At 34.0% G+C, this 17,053-nt stretch overlaps 3 protein-coding genes across 4 annotated transcripts; all 3 read right to left on the reverse strand.

Annotated features, from left to right (window-relative positions):
- Window positions 1–1,673: 1,673 nt before the first annotated feature.
- On the reverse strand, window positions 1,674–2,418 carry LOC110420805 (subtilisin inhibitor CLSI-I-like). The gene is made up of 2 exons (XM_021434179.2): window positions 2,232–2,418; window positions 1,674–2,040 (listed from the first exon to the last, which is right to left on the reverse strand). Exons 1-2 carry the CDS (start codon window positions 2,305–2,307, stop codon window positions 1,811–1,813), a joined length of 306 nt encoding a protein of 101 aa, XP_021289854.1. The 5' UTR covers window positions 2,308–2,418; the 3' UTR covers window positions 1,674–1,810.
- Window positions 2,419–3,878: 1,460 nt separating this feature from the next.
- On the reverse strand, window positions 3,879–5,996 carry LOC110420578 (L-type lectin-domain containing receptor kinase IV.1-like). The gene is given in 7 exon segments (XM_021433940.2): window positions 3,879–4,818; window positions 4,820–4,858; window positions 4,860–4,964; window positions 4,966–5,332; window positions 5,335–5,409; window positions 5,412–5,752; window positions 5,754–5,996. Coding segments are annotated over 7 exon segments (1,986 nt in total). The 5' UTR covers window positions 5,987–5,996; the 3' UTR covers window positions 3,879–3,992.
- Window positions 5,997–14,174: 8,178 nt separating this feature from the next.
- LOC110420361 (L-type lectin-domain containing receptor kinase V.9-like) lies at window positions 14,175–16,908 on the reverse strand. 2 transcript variants are annotated; one of them, XM_021433647.2, is made up of 2 exons: window positions 14,721–16,908; window positions 14,175–14,486 (listed from the first exon to the last, which is right to left on the reverse strand). In XM_021433647.2, the coding sequence occupies exons 1-2, from the start codon at window positions 16,717–16,719 to the stop codon at window positions 14,464–14,466; spliced, it is 2,022 nt and encodes a 673-aa protein (XP_021289322.1). In that variant the 5' UTR covers window positions 16,720–16,908; the 3' UTR covers window positions 14,175–14,463. The 2 variants fall into 2 exon arrangements, with proteins under 2 accessions (XP_021289322.1, XP_089640373.1); XM_089784247.1 differs by lacking the exon at window positions 14,175–14,486 and having other exon boundaries at window positions 14,605–16,908.
- Window positions 16,909–17,053: the final 145 nt, after the last annotated feature.

The following is a 17,053-nucleotide window of genomic DNA, read 5'->3' on the forward strand; positions in this document are numbered from 1 at the left end:
TCGCATGCAAAGTTATAAGTTCAGCCTTATTGGCTAAAAGTAATGGAAGAGGTGACACGTTAGGTGTGGAAAACACTCAATATAATACTTTCCAGAGACAATCTTTTTCCTGTTGAGTAAATTAAACAAAAGAAACCAAACCCTAAAAGCAATTGATTCCCCTTTTCTTTCCAATGGGTTGGTGGATTTTCTCAGGTTGGAGACTCGAAGAGGTGGGCCTGGTGGCTGATTCAACAGCACAATAGCAGTTCTATATTCGAGTCTAGAACTCGTTGAAAATATCAAAAGAAAGCCACGGGGCTGGTGGAGTTGTTATATTGGACATGGAATCTCTCTCTTTTCCTTTTCAAACCAAAGATCATACTAGCGTAACGATTCGAGTTCAAGTATTACTGATTCAGCCGTTTTCTCGAGTTTAAATTATGTGAATTTCAAAAGTATATGCAAACTAAACTATGTGTATTTCCTGTATTTTCTAATGAATTACAGATTTGAAGTCTGTAATATCGCTTAAGCTTGATGGTATGGTCGTCTAGGTGGTGGCCTAGTGGGATTGTGATAGTTTGTTGCTTTCCAAAGGCAAAGAGCCAAAGAGGACAGGACCACAAATATCAATCAAAACCCAAAAAAGGTTGGAAAGGACCAGTAGCCCCCATAATTTCGGGCTAAACGTACAGGATGAGAAGACTTTTCTTGTTTTCTGGTATAGGAACAACGAAGATGAATGGGTAACCCAAACTCCCTCTAGGCCTTTTAGACCATTCCTTCAATACTTGACTTCACTGAGATGAGAAAATGAAACAATATTTCCAGGGACCACGTTTTTGTGACCTTTTTTTACTGTAATGGATCATCATTTGAGTGGGATTTTATGACTTTTCTCTATAAATCCGTCAATGCAGTTTGTCGGGGATCATCACAATTCATCAGTAGAAAACAAAAAGAAAATGGCTAGGCTTCGTATTTCTGTTCAGAGATGATTGGAGCATATATTATCAACGATACTGCAGATTTTGAACCATAATGTCATCACGAGTTATAAACATTGACTTGTGAAATTCTATGGTTCAAGGGATTTAACAGTTCTCAGGGATAACATTTCTGACTTCAGAGTCAGATTATTGTATTAGTTGATTTCCAAGTTTCAACCATGAATTGAACATTTAGAACTTTCTCAAAATATCTTTGTGGGATCCCTTCACATGCCACTGTTAACACATGCTTTAAATGATCCACTTCCAGGACCCAAAAAGGAAAAAGTGATAGGTCTGTGCATTTTGATTTGCTGAGTTTGCAGTTCTGAATATAGCTACAATGGCTTTTTTATGATGGTAAAGAAACATTTGCCCATTTCTCAGGTTTCATGGCTTCTCCATGTATGGTGATAGTGTCATTGCTGAGTAAATTCATTTTGGAGAGAAATCCGTTGAATGGCACATGGAATTAATTGGTGAATATGCTTAGTCCAGTTGCAATGGCTTTGTTATCTCACGTTTTAGTGGATTCCTTTGGGATCATGCATGTATCTCATCACGTTTATTTAATTCACGTTTTAGTGAATTCCTTTCCCTCATGCAGGGAAATTCTGAGGCCCAAGGTCGGCCCTGCTCTGCCAAGCATTTTGTTGGTATCAAAGAAATTTGCAGTTCATTCATTTAATTGTACTAGCAGAAAGAGAGAAACAACAACAATCTATAACTAAAATGACAGCAATGGAAGTTTACAACTGATGAGCAATTTCCAAGCATATTAAGAACAAATCAAGGGCCTGCAATTTCAAGAACTATGTAGTATGGGAGACAAGCTGCTTTTAGCCAATTCTTGGAAGCCTCTGCACTTTTCCTGAAGGGTCAAGGAACAATCGAACCCGACCTTGGTTGAAATCCATGGTAACAAAAGAATTAGCTTGGACCACCTGAATATGGACCCTTGGCATGTCTTCCTTTATCTTTGTCTCTGCTTCCGCTGGGGTCAGGCCTACTAACTCGGGCCATTCCATTTTTGGAGGAGTGTTTGATCCAAGCAAACTCCCGTACGTTCCTGCATCTTACACCTTATCAATATTGAACCACTAAACATCAAATTATAGCATAGCAGATCGTTTAATTTTGAAGAAGATATATATTTTTTCAGCTCCCAATCAAACATGAAGTGGACTAGTTGTCTAATCACTTGAATAATCAAATTTGCAAAACTGTTGATGTGAGAGAGAAGGGAAGCAAACAACTTACTTGGCAAGACAGGTGTTGAATCTGTTGATTCACCAGGTTGTTTTTCAGAGGGCTGACTGTGCTGGTTCTCAGCCATGCTGAAAGCAATACTAGTTTGAAGGGCAAACTAGTTTAAATGTCCTCTTCCTGATTGATTTATTAAATTTCCAAACGTTGGTTGTGCCACATGGAGAGTTCCAGGCAACTCCTTGACATGGCTGGCATAGAATTTGATAATTACTATGCGCTACAAGAAATAAAGAACGCACCTTTCCTGCTAGGCCGGCTTGTTGATGTTGACTCTCACAAAAGCCAGGATTTAGCCACGAACATGGGTAATAAATGGCCGAAATGTATCAACCTTTAACCTGTGAATTTGTCCACTTTGGGCTTCCAAGCCTAGGCTGAGCTTGTAAACCGAATTATCTTTGTTTCATACTAGTGGGCTTCTTTTTTTTTCTAGAATTCAACAGTGTTAGCCTCCATTAGCCTGCCAAAGGCCCAAAGTCTGTTTAGTTCTTCAGCTCCGTGCATTTTCCATTTTACCGGTCCCAGGCTGTCAAATGTTTTTTTTTTAAGTAAAGATATTTTAATTTTAATTAAAAAAATTTTAAAAATTATAAATATAAACATTACATATCTCATCGAGTTAATCTTTTGAACAAAAATAATACCTTCTCCTAAACAATCTATTTCCACGGGCATTTGCTTAATTTAATAGAATCATGATAAGAAGTCATTTTGCAGGCGTGGACAATGGAGAAAACTGTACTGTAACCAAATTCCAGAAGTCTAAATCAGAGCAGATATCCTAGCTATTAGCGGTCTAAATGAGAGGAACTTAGATCATGACAAATCTTATAGCGTGACTTGCAAAGCATGAAAATTACTCCTAATATATAAAATTTAAAATATTATATGATCAGAAATTCAATTACGCAGTTGAAAGAGAGATCCCCCAAAGGGTCAAAAAAGTCACAAACAAGTTCTTTGACACGCTAACATAGTCTTTCGTCAGTGTAGTCTGTCATTGCAGCCGACTTTGGGTAAATTGGTCCTCATTTATTTAGACTACGGGTAATATACTTCACTCGAGTCTAATAATTTAAATTATCGTGTTCCAAGATAGGAAAGGTACCTAACTCTTGCAAACTCTTTCCCAATTTCTTGCTGTGCTTAATTGTCCAATCTTGTAAAGGTGAATTTTGACAACAGTTATTTAATAACTGAGAAAATACTAAACATATGGGAAACGTGATTCTGCAAAAACATTCCTCCAGCACACGTTTGTGCTTGCCAACTTGCAATAATATAGTTTCTGGATTAAACAATTTTTTAAAGCATAAGCAATAAGATTAATGGGATTTGTTTTTCATGGCATTAGGCCAAGACAATAACAAATTTGACATCATTATTTGTATTGAGAAAGGTCTTGGAAAAATTGAAAGTTAGGATCCACAGCGGACATTTTGGACTTCTTTGTTATGCTCCAAGTCAAGTTGATGCTGGTCGGATTCACATCTCACCAGTGCAGAACATTCCAAGCGATCAAACCCACCCACAGCGCAGCCGACCTTGAATGGGGACGGTGTTTAGAGTGGGTGGAATGCCTTGACAAGGCACCATCAAAGAAGATACAGATGCACAAATACCAGGAGTGTGATAATATAAGGGAAGTAAAGGTTGAACCTTTGCCAGAAATTTCTATTTCAATGTCCAAGTAACATCTATACAAAAGCAATGCATTAAACTTTATTTAAAAATCTGAGAAAAGTTTACAAATCATCGACCTCCTGAGAGCAGAGACTCTGCAACGGATGATGACTGGGAGAATCCCTTGAAAATAGAAGATGTATATGACATGGCAAAATCATCAAAGCCTTCTCGATGAGCAAATGCTAGGCCACCGGAAGAGAGAGTAAATGATGATATTTCCGGAAAAGGAATGTCCCCTTCTAAAAACTGGACACATTGGCGCATGGTTGGCCTTGCTTCGGGTTCTGAGTGGGAGCAGAGCAACCCAAGTTTTAAGACCAACTCGACTTCCTCTGCTACATAATCTGTACCCAGCTTAGGATCCTTTGCCTCAAGAATATCACCTTTGTACCAACAGGAATACACCCAGTCAATCAAAATTACATCTTCTGTTGGAGATTGTGCCTGTATTGGCCTTCTTCCACAGGCAACTTCAAGCAAAAATGCCCCGAAAGCAAACACATCGGTGAGTGGTGTGGCTTTCCCAGTTCTAGTTTGCTCTGGAGCCAGATAACCAAGAGTTCCCACAATATGAGTTGTTTGTGGATCTTTACCATGATCATATAATCTTGCAAGGCCAAAATCTCCCAATCTTCCATTCAATTCTCCGTCTAACAAAACATTACTAGCCTTAACATCTCTGTGAATCACCACCTGCTCCCATTCTTCATGTAAATAAAACAATCCAGATGCTACACCTTTGATAACTCTGAATCTTTGTCTCCAATTAAGGGTGACGTTTGGCTGGCCATACAAGTACTTATCTAGACTTCCATTAGGCATGTAGTCATAGACCAAAAGCAGCTCACCTTTACGCCGGCAATAGCCCAAGAGCTGAACTAATTCCGGTGCCGAGACGACCGATACTTACAATTCTGCCTACAAATTCCTCATCCTTGCCTTGATTCATGTGGAGACTCTTTTCACTGCAATCTCAAGTTTACTGTCGGTAAAACTCCTCTATAAACCCTTCCAAATCCGCCAGTACCAGCAGCTCCTGTCTTTGAATCCTTTTGTTGCAACATACAGATCTTTATACTTGAATCTATGAGGCCCATACTCAAGCTCCCAATCTTCAACAACTTCAGCAAACTTCCTTTTCCTTCTTATGAAATAAGCTACACCGGAAACTGCTGCCAGAACTAAACTCACTAAAATCAAAGGCAACCCAATTGTCAAAAATCTAGATCTTTTCTTTGGTCCTAACCGAGGAAGCTTGGGAAGTTGAGACAGGGTAAGCTCCTGCGCCTGACCATTAATACTAAAACTCCAACCCAAAACATAATGCGATGTCAGAACAGAACCAGTTGACGACGAAAAGCCAACATACATCTCCTTGTTAAGAATTGAAGAAAGATCACGAGACAAGACAAAGTTGGCTTGGGGTTAGGAACATTAATTGAGCCAAGTACGTCCATTCTCTTCTCTAAACCATGATATTCACCCAAACTCGCATCTTTTGCCCACTGATCAGAGTCAGGTTTCTAAACTGACGGGTGCCATCCTCATAATATCCAGCTGGAAAAGATTTGTCAGACTTCAACCCATTAATATCAATCCCAACGTGATTGTCATTGATGTCAGCAAACTCGTTACTTTGTATCGTATCGAGTTCTACAGCAACAACATGATTCGTAGCATTGCCATTGTTGGACTCGTTGAAGAGTCCGAGAAACTGACTCGGAAGAGCTCCGGGAAGGCCCCTGGTGGGCGCAATCACAAACGCGATTCCGTGACCGCTGAGATTCGGATATTCAGAGATGATAGCGAAGACAAAGGTCTGGAGAAGTAAGAACTGAACCGGTCGTTGAGTTCTTGAACTTTACAGGGTTAGGGTGGAAAGCATGACCTTTTTGTTGCCTGGTTTCATTGGTGAGCTTTAGGAGTCCATTGGAAGTGAACTCCGCGATGCCATCAAGACTTAGATTTGAGGATCGGAAGCCATTGTAGATTAAATCAACATCGCCGGCGGCTGCTAAGCTTATCAGAAGTGCTAGCAGAACTGCAAATCCGAAACACATGGCCACAATCTGCTAGATTGCCCTCTTCTTCTCTTCGTCTTTGGATTCTTCACTTTTATAGTCTCGATCAACAGTACTTGAGATCAGTGCCAGAGTTCATAGAATCTCCCAATCATCAACCGTTCAATAACTTAACCCCTCCGTTTGATAAATGTAGCTAAGTCGAAGTAAGTCACCATGGCAAAAAAATTTTAAAAAATAAATAAATCATTCAATTGTATTATTAAACTGGGCATGAGATTTCAATTTTGAAGATGTAATTGAACTTATTTGATTGAGTTCAATTAACCAAAATCAAATGATTTACAAAATAAATAGATTTCAATTATGATTTGAATTTTTTTATCATATTTCGATCCATTTGAATTAATTTAATTTGTCAACATATGATACCAAACTAATCAAATGCTTATGTTCATTCCCATTCTAATAAAAACAAGTTCTTACCCCTTGGATTGACATAAATTTGACGGTAGCCGCCATTGCAGAGCTTGATCCGTCTTTGTTTTTACGTGGGAAGTTGCTGTCAAACAGAGACAAGAAGTGGGGACAGCAGCAGCGCGTTTGATGCCAGCCCTACTGACCAGGACACCACGTGCAATCAAGTGCACCGCGGTGGCTTCCAAGACGGGGGCTTCGGTCAACACCCTACAAAGCCATGTGGTCCAGCCTCGGTTGCTTCCCTTTAACCAATTGTTAAATAAAAATTATTATTTATTATTATTTAAATTTGATAGCATCCTTGCAATAGAAAGAAAAAGGCTGTTCGTTGCAAATATACATTAAATAAAAAGAAAGTCCAAACCTGGAAGAGCCAGCCAAATCACTAGAACTTATTTAAAACTATATATTTTTATCTTTTGCACTAGGTATGGCCGATATAAATAAGTTATATGACAAAACCTTTACTAATGAATAACTTATTTTGATTTTTTTCAATTAATATTTTGTAGATTTTTTTTCAATTAATATTTTGTAATTAACTTCTGTTTTTATAGGAGTTATGTTGTTAATTTTGATTAATAAAATTATAAAGATATCTTTAAAAATTAATAATAGACAAATTTTGTATTGGGTATTGGGGTGTGTGGTGGTAGCCCTCATATTTGCCTTACCTCTATGATTATCTAATGTATAGTCTTGGCCTTAGATTATATTGTGAGCTCCCTAGTTTTAGGTGCATGAGCTCTATTTGATTTGGTCTATCTTTTCAGTGTACTTCAACGATTTTAATTAATGAAAAACCACTTTAGTTGAGAAAAAAATTTGAAATAGTTATATTTTAATAGTTTTATTAAGTAAAACTAATAGCTTAATAACTCTCTATAAGTACAAAAATTATTCACAAAATGTTAATTGAGAAAACAAATATAAAATATCATGTAAAAAAAGTTATAATTACAAAAATGAAAGTAAAATTTATTTTTATTTTTTAAAAGAATTTATGGATGTAAACCTAAACACGTACGTTTAAAAGGTTTGGCAAAATAACCTTTATTAATTATTTTAAGTTATTAGGAGGGGTTAATAAAAGAAACATATCTCTAACATATTTATCTTGTTTTTTTTTATACATTGGAAGAAGTTTAAAACAGAAGAAATCATAGACCCTTAAAACGTAATCTCAAAATCCATTAAACAAAAAATTTTCCTTTCTTTCTCAGTTTATTACTTTATTTTATATTAACTTTGAGTCAATAACGTTATTTGTTAAACTTTATTTGACTCAGTACCTTAATTTCCTTCGATTTTAAATTAATTTTATGTAACGTTAACTTTTTGCTATTCCTATAAATAGAACCTACTTACCTCAATTACAAACACACTAATCCTTTCATCTCTTTTGAAAATTCCTCTAAGCTTCTCGGCATACGTTTTTTGTGTTTCCCTTTCTTATCTTGTTGGATTTTATTTTTTTTTGTAAAATATTTCTATTGTTCTTGCTATTCCTTACGTGTTTGTGCAAATTATAAAAAATGGTCGTTATAATTTTTTTGCATTGAATTTTATTCTCCGAAGATATAAAAGTTATCTTTGAGAACAGTAATACCACACTTTAAACTTTTCACTATTTTACTTACGTTATTAATTTTCAATTCTTTCTTAGTTTATTTATAACAAAAGATGTAATTGAACTTATTTGATTGAGTTCAATCAGCCAAAATCAAATGCTAGTTTTAATTAACATTTTAACATGAATATTTGTTTATTTATACATAGTTATAAAAAAATATTATAAAACATTAAATGGTAAAAACTCAATTAACCTCATCAACCATTTAATTCAATAATTTGACAACTACTAGTGTATCATTTTAAAATATTTTAATGATATGAAAATTAAGAATGTTGATTGAAGCTAATTAAATTCGAGTCGACTTTTTTGTTTTCGATATTAATTGATTATGAGGGATGGTCTATGTCCACTATTTCAATAGACCTTTTTTATCTAAAATTTATAAGTGAATTTTGAAAAATGACAATTATTAATATATTTTTATATATTAATATCATTAATTATATTAAAATATAATTTAAAAATATATTCAAATCAAATTGAAATGATTGATGAGATAAATCGATTTCCATTATGATTTGATTTTTTTCATCATATTTCGATTAATTTGAATTAATTTAATTTTCCAACTTTTAATACCAAACTAATCAAATGATTATTTTCCTTCCCATCCAAGTTCTCATCCCTTGGGTTGGCATAAATTTGACATTTGCAGAGCTTGATCCTTTGTGTTTTTCGGTGGGAAGTTGCTGTCAAACAGAGACAAGGCGTTCGACGCCACCCCCACTGACAAGGACGCCAGCTGCAATCAAAGTGCACCACGGGCGTTTCCAAGACAAGGGCTTTGGTCACCCCCCTACAACGCCGTATGGGCCAGGCTGGGTTGCTTCCCTTAACCAATTGTTAAATGAAAATTATTATTATTATTATTTAAATGATATTTAAGGTGATTAAAGATTGTAGCTTCGTATCAGGATAGCATCCTTGCAATTGAAAGGAAAAGGTTGTTCTTTGCAAATATTAAATAAAAAGAAAGTCCAAATTTTGAAGAGCCAACCAAATCACTTGAACTTATCTAAAATTTTAATTTTTTTTTCTTTTGAATTAGTTATGGAAGATATATATAAGTTATATTACAAAACCTACATTTTGTAATTAACTTCTGTTTTTATTGGATTTACGTTGTTAATTTTGATCAGTAAAATTATAAAAGTATTTTTAAAAATGAATAATAGACTAATTTTGAATTGGGTATTGCTGTGTGTGGTGGTAGCGCCCATCTTTGTTTTACCTCTATGATTATCTAATGTATAGTCTTTGCCTTAATTAATATTGCAAGCTCTCCATTTTTAGGTGCATGGGCACTATTGTGGATATATTGTGTTGCAGTATTCCTTGTATGTTTACTATCAGTCATAGATGGTTATTTAATCTATCTTTTCACTGTACTTCGGTGATTTGAATCAATGAAAAATCACTTTAATTGAAAGAAAAATAAATTTTGAATTGGGTATACTTAAATATTTTTGTTAAGTAAAACTAATAGTTTAATGACTCTCTATAAGTATAAAAATTATTCACAAAATGTTAATTGAAAAAACAAATATTGATTGAGAAAAAATATATAAGATATCATGTAAAAAAAAGTTAAAATTATACAAAAATGAAAGAAAATTTTATTTTTATTTTTTTAAAAAATATATGGATGTAAACCTAAACACATACGTTTAAAAGGTTTGGCAAAATAACCTTTATTAATTATTTTCAGTTATAAGGAGGGGTTAATAAAAGAAACATATCTCTAACATATTTATTTTGTTATTTTTTTATACATTTGAAGAAGTTTAAAACAGAAGAAATCATTGACCCTTAAAACTTAATCTCAACAACCATTAAACAAAAAACTTTCCTTTCTTTCTCAGTTTATTACTTAATTTCATACTAATTTTGGGTCAATAAAAAAAACCCTATTCAATTCAAACTAACACAATAATCGAACAAGTAGCTGAAGCTGTCCATATCCAGCAAGTTCCTTTTTGATTAAGCTGATCAGTTGTTTAGGGTTTAGAATGTGGAGAATCCATATCCAAGGAAGCATTTAATCATGGAGCAACCCTGCAATTCTTGAGTTATATGAACATTGTTTAGGCTGATTATTCAAGTTTCAATATTGCTATTCTTTCTCCTTAAATCAATGGGAGAATATCCATTTGGATGTTTATTTCGCATTATCTTTGATTTTGGGAGTTCTTACATATCTTCTCTTCCACTCAACTTTGATTTGATTTGGAAAATTAAGGATTTTATTTTATTTTTTCGTCCTTTTGGATTTATTCAAACATTGAAGAAGATTCAATGTACCATTCAAGAAATGCAACCACACTTTGACCTTATTCAGTACTTTTCAAACACTATCATTCATGGGAGAGAAATCTTTTCATAATTTTACGTCATAGTTTTAATTTTATATTATCAATTAATTAAAAACCCTAATCACGTTTCATACAGTTAAATCGTTATAGATACCAAGTCTAGGTAAATGAAGTCTTTTTAGGACAAGTTGTTAGAACCTAGTTTGACTCACGACTTCCACATTTCTAATATAGTCTATGCTTTTCTGCCTCTATCTTGAACTTATCTAATCTGGCAAGTTCCTGGAAAACTTTACTTCCACCATTTGGTCTTTGATAGTTTAACTATATTTTCAGTTGTCTAACTAAGTTTAGTTGCATAGTAACCATTTTCCATTTTCAAAAGGGGACAGAGAAGAAAAGTTCTGTTTAATACTTAAAAAACAAGAGAAACATTCTTGCTATGCTCATCTATAGATTTTTATCATATTGTAAAAGTATATTTCATTTTTCCTTGGCCTCTCAATGTTTGATGAAGAGAGAATTTGACCCGAGAGCTTTCATTTCCTCTCACTAGAAAGTAAAATATATTCAAAAGGGGACACCCTTTGAATAAGTTGTTACTAAGGTCTCCCTTGGTAATGGTTATTCAAGTTTCTTCAAAAATGAACATTCTTGTGAAGTAAACAAGTTATTAAAAGAATTAGGAATAGGGAAATGACTATTCCATCTCCAACCAAACACGTTATAAATTATTTTTATAATTTTATTAAATAAAATTAATAACCTAGCTCTTCATGAAAAAAGAAATTATTCACAAAGTACTAACAAGGAAAAAATATATATCCATATAGTTATAATTGAGAAAAAAATTTGATGTTATGTGAAAAAAATTAAAACCATGAGAGGGGTTAATAAAAGAAAAAAAAATCCCTACCCCATATATATATATATATATATATAAAATTATACATTTGAGGAAGGTTACAAAAGAAGAAATCATTGAACCTTAAAACTTAATCTCCACAACCATTAAACGAAACCTTTATTTTCTTTCTCAGTTTTCTACTTTCATACTAATTTTGGGTCAATAAGAAAACCCTATTCAAGCTAATATAATCCAACAATTTGCTGAAACTGTCCATACCAAAAGCAATCCTAGCTTTTCTGCATCCTCTAGTTCGTTGTTGGTCAATCTATCAAGCTGGTTATTTAGTAATATAATATAATTTATAACTCTGTTATATGGAGTTATTTTGATACATTTTGAAAATTTAAGTAACTAGATTTTTAAGATTTTAAGTTCAGATTGTAATATTTTATGTGTTCTTTTAGTTTAAGTTTGATTATATGTTGAATAGCTAATTTAAGGTATTTGAGTTTAATTTTATGTTATTTTGTTTCAATTACTTTTAGAGTAGTTATTACTGATTTCTCTTATTGCTTTTATATAAAATTTGATGAAAAAGCTGATTTGATAAAAATCCATGCAAGTATATATATAACTTCACTTATATATGTTTTGGTATTTTGACCATATCTCTCTAAACAGAATTTTAAATGAAGTGATTCTTAGACCACTAGAATGCTAAGAGGAAGGGCTACAACTTTTATATTTATCACTTTGCCTAATTCTGATTGGATCATGGTTAAAATATTTGTCTAATTCAAAACACTATAGTAGTATGCATGGACTAAATATGATATGGTGTTTGGAGCATATCTTTCACTCGATAAGTTCAATTGATATGATTCTTGAGCCATTAAAAGGTTAAGAGACAGAGATAAAACTTTTATATTTACCACTTTACCCAATTCTGAACAAATTGAGGTGAAAATCACGTTTGAAATTGATAGATAAATGTAGTTCTGCACTTAGGGCAGCATGGCTCGAGCGTCGCGACGCTAGAGAACCGTGGTTGCAAGGTTGAGAATCTTGGGAGCATCATACAGAAACTCGACAGCACAGTGCCACAACACTAAAGAAGTAGCACCGCGGGCCTACCAATGTCTGTCTTGGTGATGCAATGCCAAGAAATCATAATCGCGACTCTATCTCGAGTTTCTAAAAATAAAAATTTAACAAAATTTTAGAAATTAGGTTATTTGGAACATATTTAAACAACCTTTTTCATAGGTTTAAAGGGAAAAGCAGCAAGCAACTATTCTAAAGATTTGGAGTCAAGAAAAAAAGTAAGAAAACAAGAGATTTTGAGAGAGAATTGTGATTGCAAAGCTTCAATAATTAGTTTCTTTCTCTACTTTTTTGTTTTTCTTATTTTTTTTGACTTGGATTCATGGTTAAATTTCTTTGAATATTGTTTTTATTAGATATTATGAGCTAAACTATATTTCTAGAATTGTGAAAGATTTCAACATGTAGTTTAAATATTAATTTTTCTTTTATTTATCATGAATAGGTATAATTTTGCTTATTCAAATATGTTCTTAATGCTTTTAATTGTTTAGCCAATAATTAACTGATTTGTGAATCTAATTGAGACTTAACAGAGAGATTTTAGATTTGACTAAGGTTTGAATAATATATGTTTACGTCACTTAGATGATTTGATTCGAGATTTGGGTAGATATACGCCAATTGCCATACATAGCCAAATTAGAACACTTGCTTAATGAACTTAATTTAATTTATTCCTATAGCTATATAGTGAATTAATTAAGTTAAAATTTTGTACAAATATCTTTATGGAGACTTGTTCATGATTTTGGATTCTAAACTAGTAAAACCACCTAAAAAAGATAAATAACTAAAAAAGCTATTATTAGATAAAATACTGAATGAAACCATAATCTTAAATCTTTAATATATTGCTTATCTCAATTTATTTAGTTATCTGGTTTATTTAGTGTTGATTTTTAAATCTTATCTTTGCTTAATCTTTCAATTGTTGGATTACTTAAATAAGATTAATTTGTTTTATAATTTAAGTACTTAACGAAACTTTAGAAACAAATTCTTGTGGAAACCATAATCTAGACTTACTGTCTTTGATACGTATACTTGCGAGTGCAAAATCGATAATAATAATATATGAGTTTTATTTGATAATTTAAAACATTTAATATTTTCTTTTTATTCTGAATTTTCCAAAAAAAAAGTAATAAAAAATTTACTATTAAAAGAAGAATTCTTACTTGATTTGGGAAAGGTTTTTTTTTTTGAGGAAACGTTACAATTATTCAAATAAATTCTAGGCTTTTAAATTATTTTTCATTTTATTTCTGCCATCTCTTTCTCATTAAATCAAAGGAAGAATATCCAAGGAATATTTAATCGGCATGATTAATTGATTTTGAAAATTCTTACATAAAGTCTCTTTCAATCAAATTTGATTGAATTTGGGAAATAAAGGATTTTAATTTTATTTTGTTTTTTCCTTTTGAGTACATTCAAACATAGAAGAGGATTCAACCCAACATTCATCAAATGAAAATGCACTCTGGTTTGGTCTTAGTCAATATTTTTCCTCATTATCTTTCATGAATAGAAATTTTCTGCTTCAAATTGACAGTTTCTTTTGGCAATTTTGTGTTATATTTTCAATTTTATACTATCAATCAATAACTCTAATCCTCGTCCATATATTCAAATGATTGTAGATACTAATTACAAGTCAGGGCAGTCTTCTTGGGTCAGTCATTGGAGCCTGTCCACATATCTAATCTAGTCCATGCTTTTCTGCCTCCATACGTTCTCGAACTAATCTAGCCTGGCAAGTTCCTAGAAAACCTCACTTCCACTATTTGGTTTTTGATAGTTTAACTATATTTTCAGTTGCCTAATTAAGTTTAGTTACAGAGTAATCATTTTCATGTTCAAAAGGGAACACAGAAGGAAAGCTCTGTTTAATATTTAAAAAACAAAAGAAACATTCTCGCGATGCTCATTTATAGATTATTATCATATTGCATAAGAATGTTTCACTTTTTTTCTTGGCCTCTCAATGTTTGATGAAGAGAGAATTTGACCCAAAAGCTTTCTTTTCCTCTCATTTTCTTGTCTAGACTGCTGGGGATCATGGGCCTGCTTCTGTTTATGAATCTTGATCTCTTGAGCTTACTGTCTGGTTTACGAATTCTGCCCCAGTCTATTTTCTTTTGGAAAATGGACCTGATTCAAAGATGGAATTAAGTTCTTTAATTCAATAAACATATGTAGAGTTAATCTGTAAGCTTGCTGCAATGTACAGCCTTACCTGCTTCATACATTAAAAAGACAGAAGAAACAGTTTAATTAATTGGTAAAGCTGATAGTGAAATCAATTCAAACAGTTTTTCAACAGGAAAATCATGCATTGTTTACTACATGCCTATATCAGTTATATAGCCATACAATTTTAACGACCTGCAAATAGGAATGATTCAGTGACTGCCATTGTTGCTACAGAATCCTTTGCACAAATTAATGAATAATCACGGGACTGTTCCAGGAGCTCCTGCGTATTAAGAATTTTATCCAAATCTTCAGGCAGTGAAGCTTGGCCATTCAGAAATGAGATAACTTCTGACATTCTTGGCCTATATGCTGCCATAGTATGTGAGCATAACAGTCCAAGCTTTAATACTAGATCAATCTCTTCAGCCTCAGAATCCTTGTCAAGTTCGGGGTCTGCTGTTTTCAATATATCCCCTTCATTCCAGCAATTGAACACCCAATCCACAAGATGCACCTCTTCAGCTGATGCTCGTGGCATGAGCGGCCTTCTACCACAAACAACCTCCAGGCAAAAAGCACCAAATGCATAAACATCAGTGCTTGTAGTTGCCCTGCCAGTTTTAGCAAGCTCTGGTGCTATGTAGCCATAGGTGCCTGCTAGATGAATTGTTTCCTGTGCATGTTTACTACATCTTGCAAGCCCAAAATCACCTAATTTTCCATTAAGGTCATCATCTAATAAGACATTGCTGGCCTTAATATCTCTGTGAATGATGACTTCCAACCATTCTTCATGCAGGTAGGCAACCGCAGAAGCTACATCTTTGATTATTTTAAATCTTTGGCTCCAATTAAGAGCTACCTCTGGCTTGTTGTGTAGGAACTTGTCAAGACTGCCATTAGGCATATAATCATAGACCAAAAGGAGCTCATCTTTACCTCGACAATAACCAAGGAGTCGCACTAAATTGGGATGTCGCAGCCTTCCAATTGTGGCAATCTCTGCAAGAAACTCTTTCATTCTTTGTTGAGATTTGTCAAAAATTCTCTTCACTGCAATTTGAACTTTTGATGCAGGTAATTCTCCTCTATAAACCTGACCAAAACCGCCTCGTCCAAGAAGCTCAGTTTCATTGAAGCCTCCAGTCGCTACAAATAGATCCCTGTAAGGAAACCTATGAGGTCCGAACTGAACCTCCCAATCTTCAAGTATCTCAGTAAATCTGTCTTTCTTTCTTGACAAGTGAAAAATAGCAGAGAACACGACTGCCAACAAAAATACTCCACTTACTGACACTCCAACTGCCACTATTATTTCTTTCTTCCTGGATTTTTTCTTTCTTGATCTAGGTACAGGCGGTAGTTTGGCCAGGTCAAGATCTTCAGCTACTCCATCCATCTGGAAGCTCCAGCCAGAAATATATGTAGATGCTACCTGCAAACCTGTGGCCGAAGAGAAACCAATGTACATTTGTTCTAAAATGATTGGTGATAAATCGATGTCCATAGACAGTAGAGGGACTTTTGGCTTATTCCTGCGGATTACTGGAGACAAAGTGACATTTAGTTGATGCTTTGTACCGTCATATTCCACCCAAACCTGTATCCCTGCCGCACATGAAAGATCAGCAGGCCTATATTTACCAGTTTTGCTGTAAACATAACCTGCAGAAACAGATTTAGCTGACTTCAAACTGTTAATATCAACACCAACATGGTTATCGTCGATATCTGAAAATTCCTCGTTTTGGAAAGTGTCAAACTCGATGGCAACTATATGATTGGAAGATAACCCATCAGTTGTAAAGTTAAAAAGTCCCAGATGCTGGCCTGTAGCAACTTGGTCAAACTTCTTGGAAGGAGCAAGCGCAAAGGTAATACCCTGGCCCCTAGAGTTCTCAGGAACTATGACGAACACGAAAGTGGTGGAGAAAGAGAAGGCGTTAGCATTTGGTGAACTCTTGAACTTAAACGGGACAGAATAGAAAACGTGGCCAAACTGAAAAACTGAACTGTCTGTGAGCCTGAAAAGACCATCAGTTCTCAATTCCGCTACACCACCAAGTTCTAAACTCTGTTCTTGACCAGAAACCGACTGTAAACTGAATCCATTGAAGATGAAACCTTGATTGCTTGAGGTTGCCACTTTGATCCAAAGAAACAACAGCAAAAGTTTCTTAAAGACCATGGCTGGAGCCAGTATTGATGATGTTTTTTCCGTCGAACTGATAAACTGAGACTTATCTTACATTAATACCTATGATAACTAACACCGGCGGCTAGACCCATGACTCTACGGGGATGAGAGTTGAGAACTGAGAGATTATCAGTGAAAACTGGACTCTGGGCCGACGTTTTGGACTAAATTTTTGTCTCTTTGTTGCATAAAAGTCATTGAAGCATTCTAGTACATACTTATTTTCTTTCTTATCGTGTAAGTTTCAATCTTGTTGACGAACTGAGTTAACCCCCATTGAAAGTGCAAAGAGATTGCAGTCAATTCATGTCGTTAATTTAATTTA

The sequence above is a fragment of the Theobroma umbraticum genome, unplaced genomic scaffold (assembly GCF_002168275.2).
Source record: "Theobroma umbraticum cultivar Fairchild unplaced genomic scaffold, ASM216827v3 scaffold_86.0, whole genome shotgun sequence".
Lineage (NCBI taxonomy): Eukaryota > Viridiplantae > Streptophyta > Magnoliopsida > Malvales > Malvaceae > Theobroma > Theobroma umbraticum.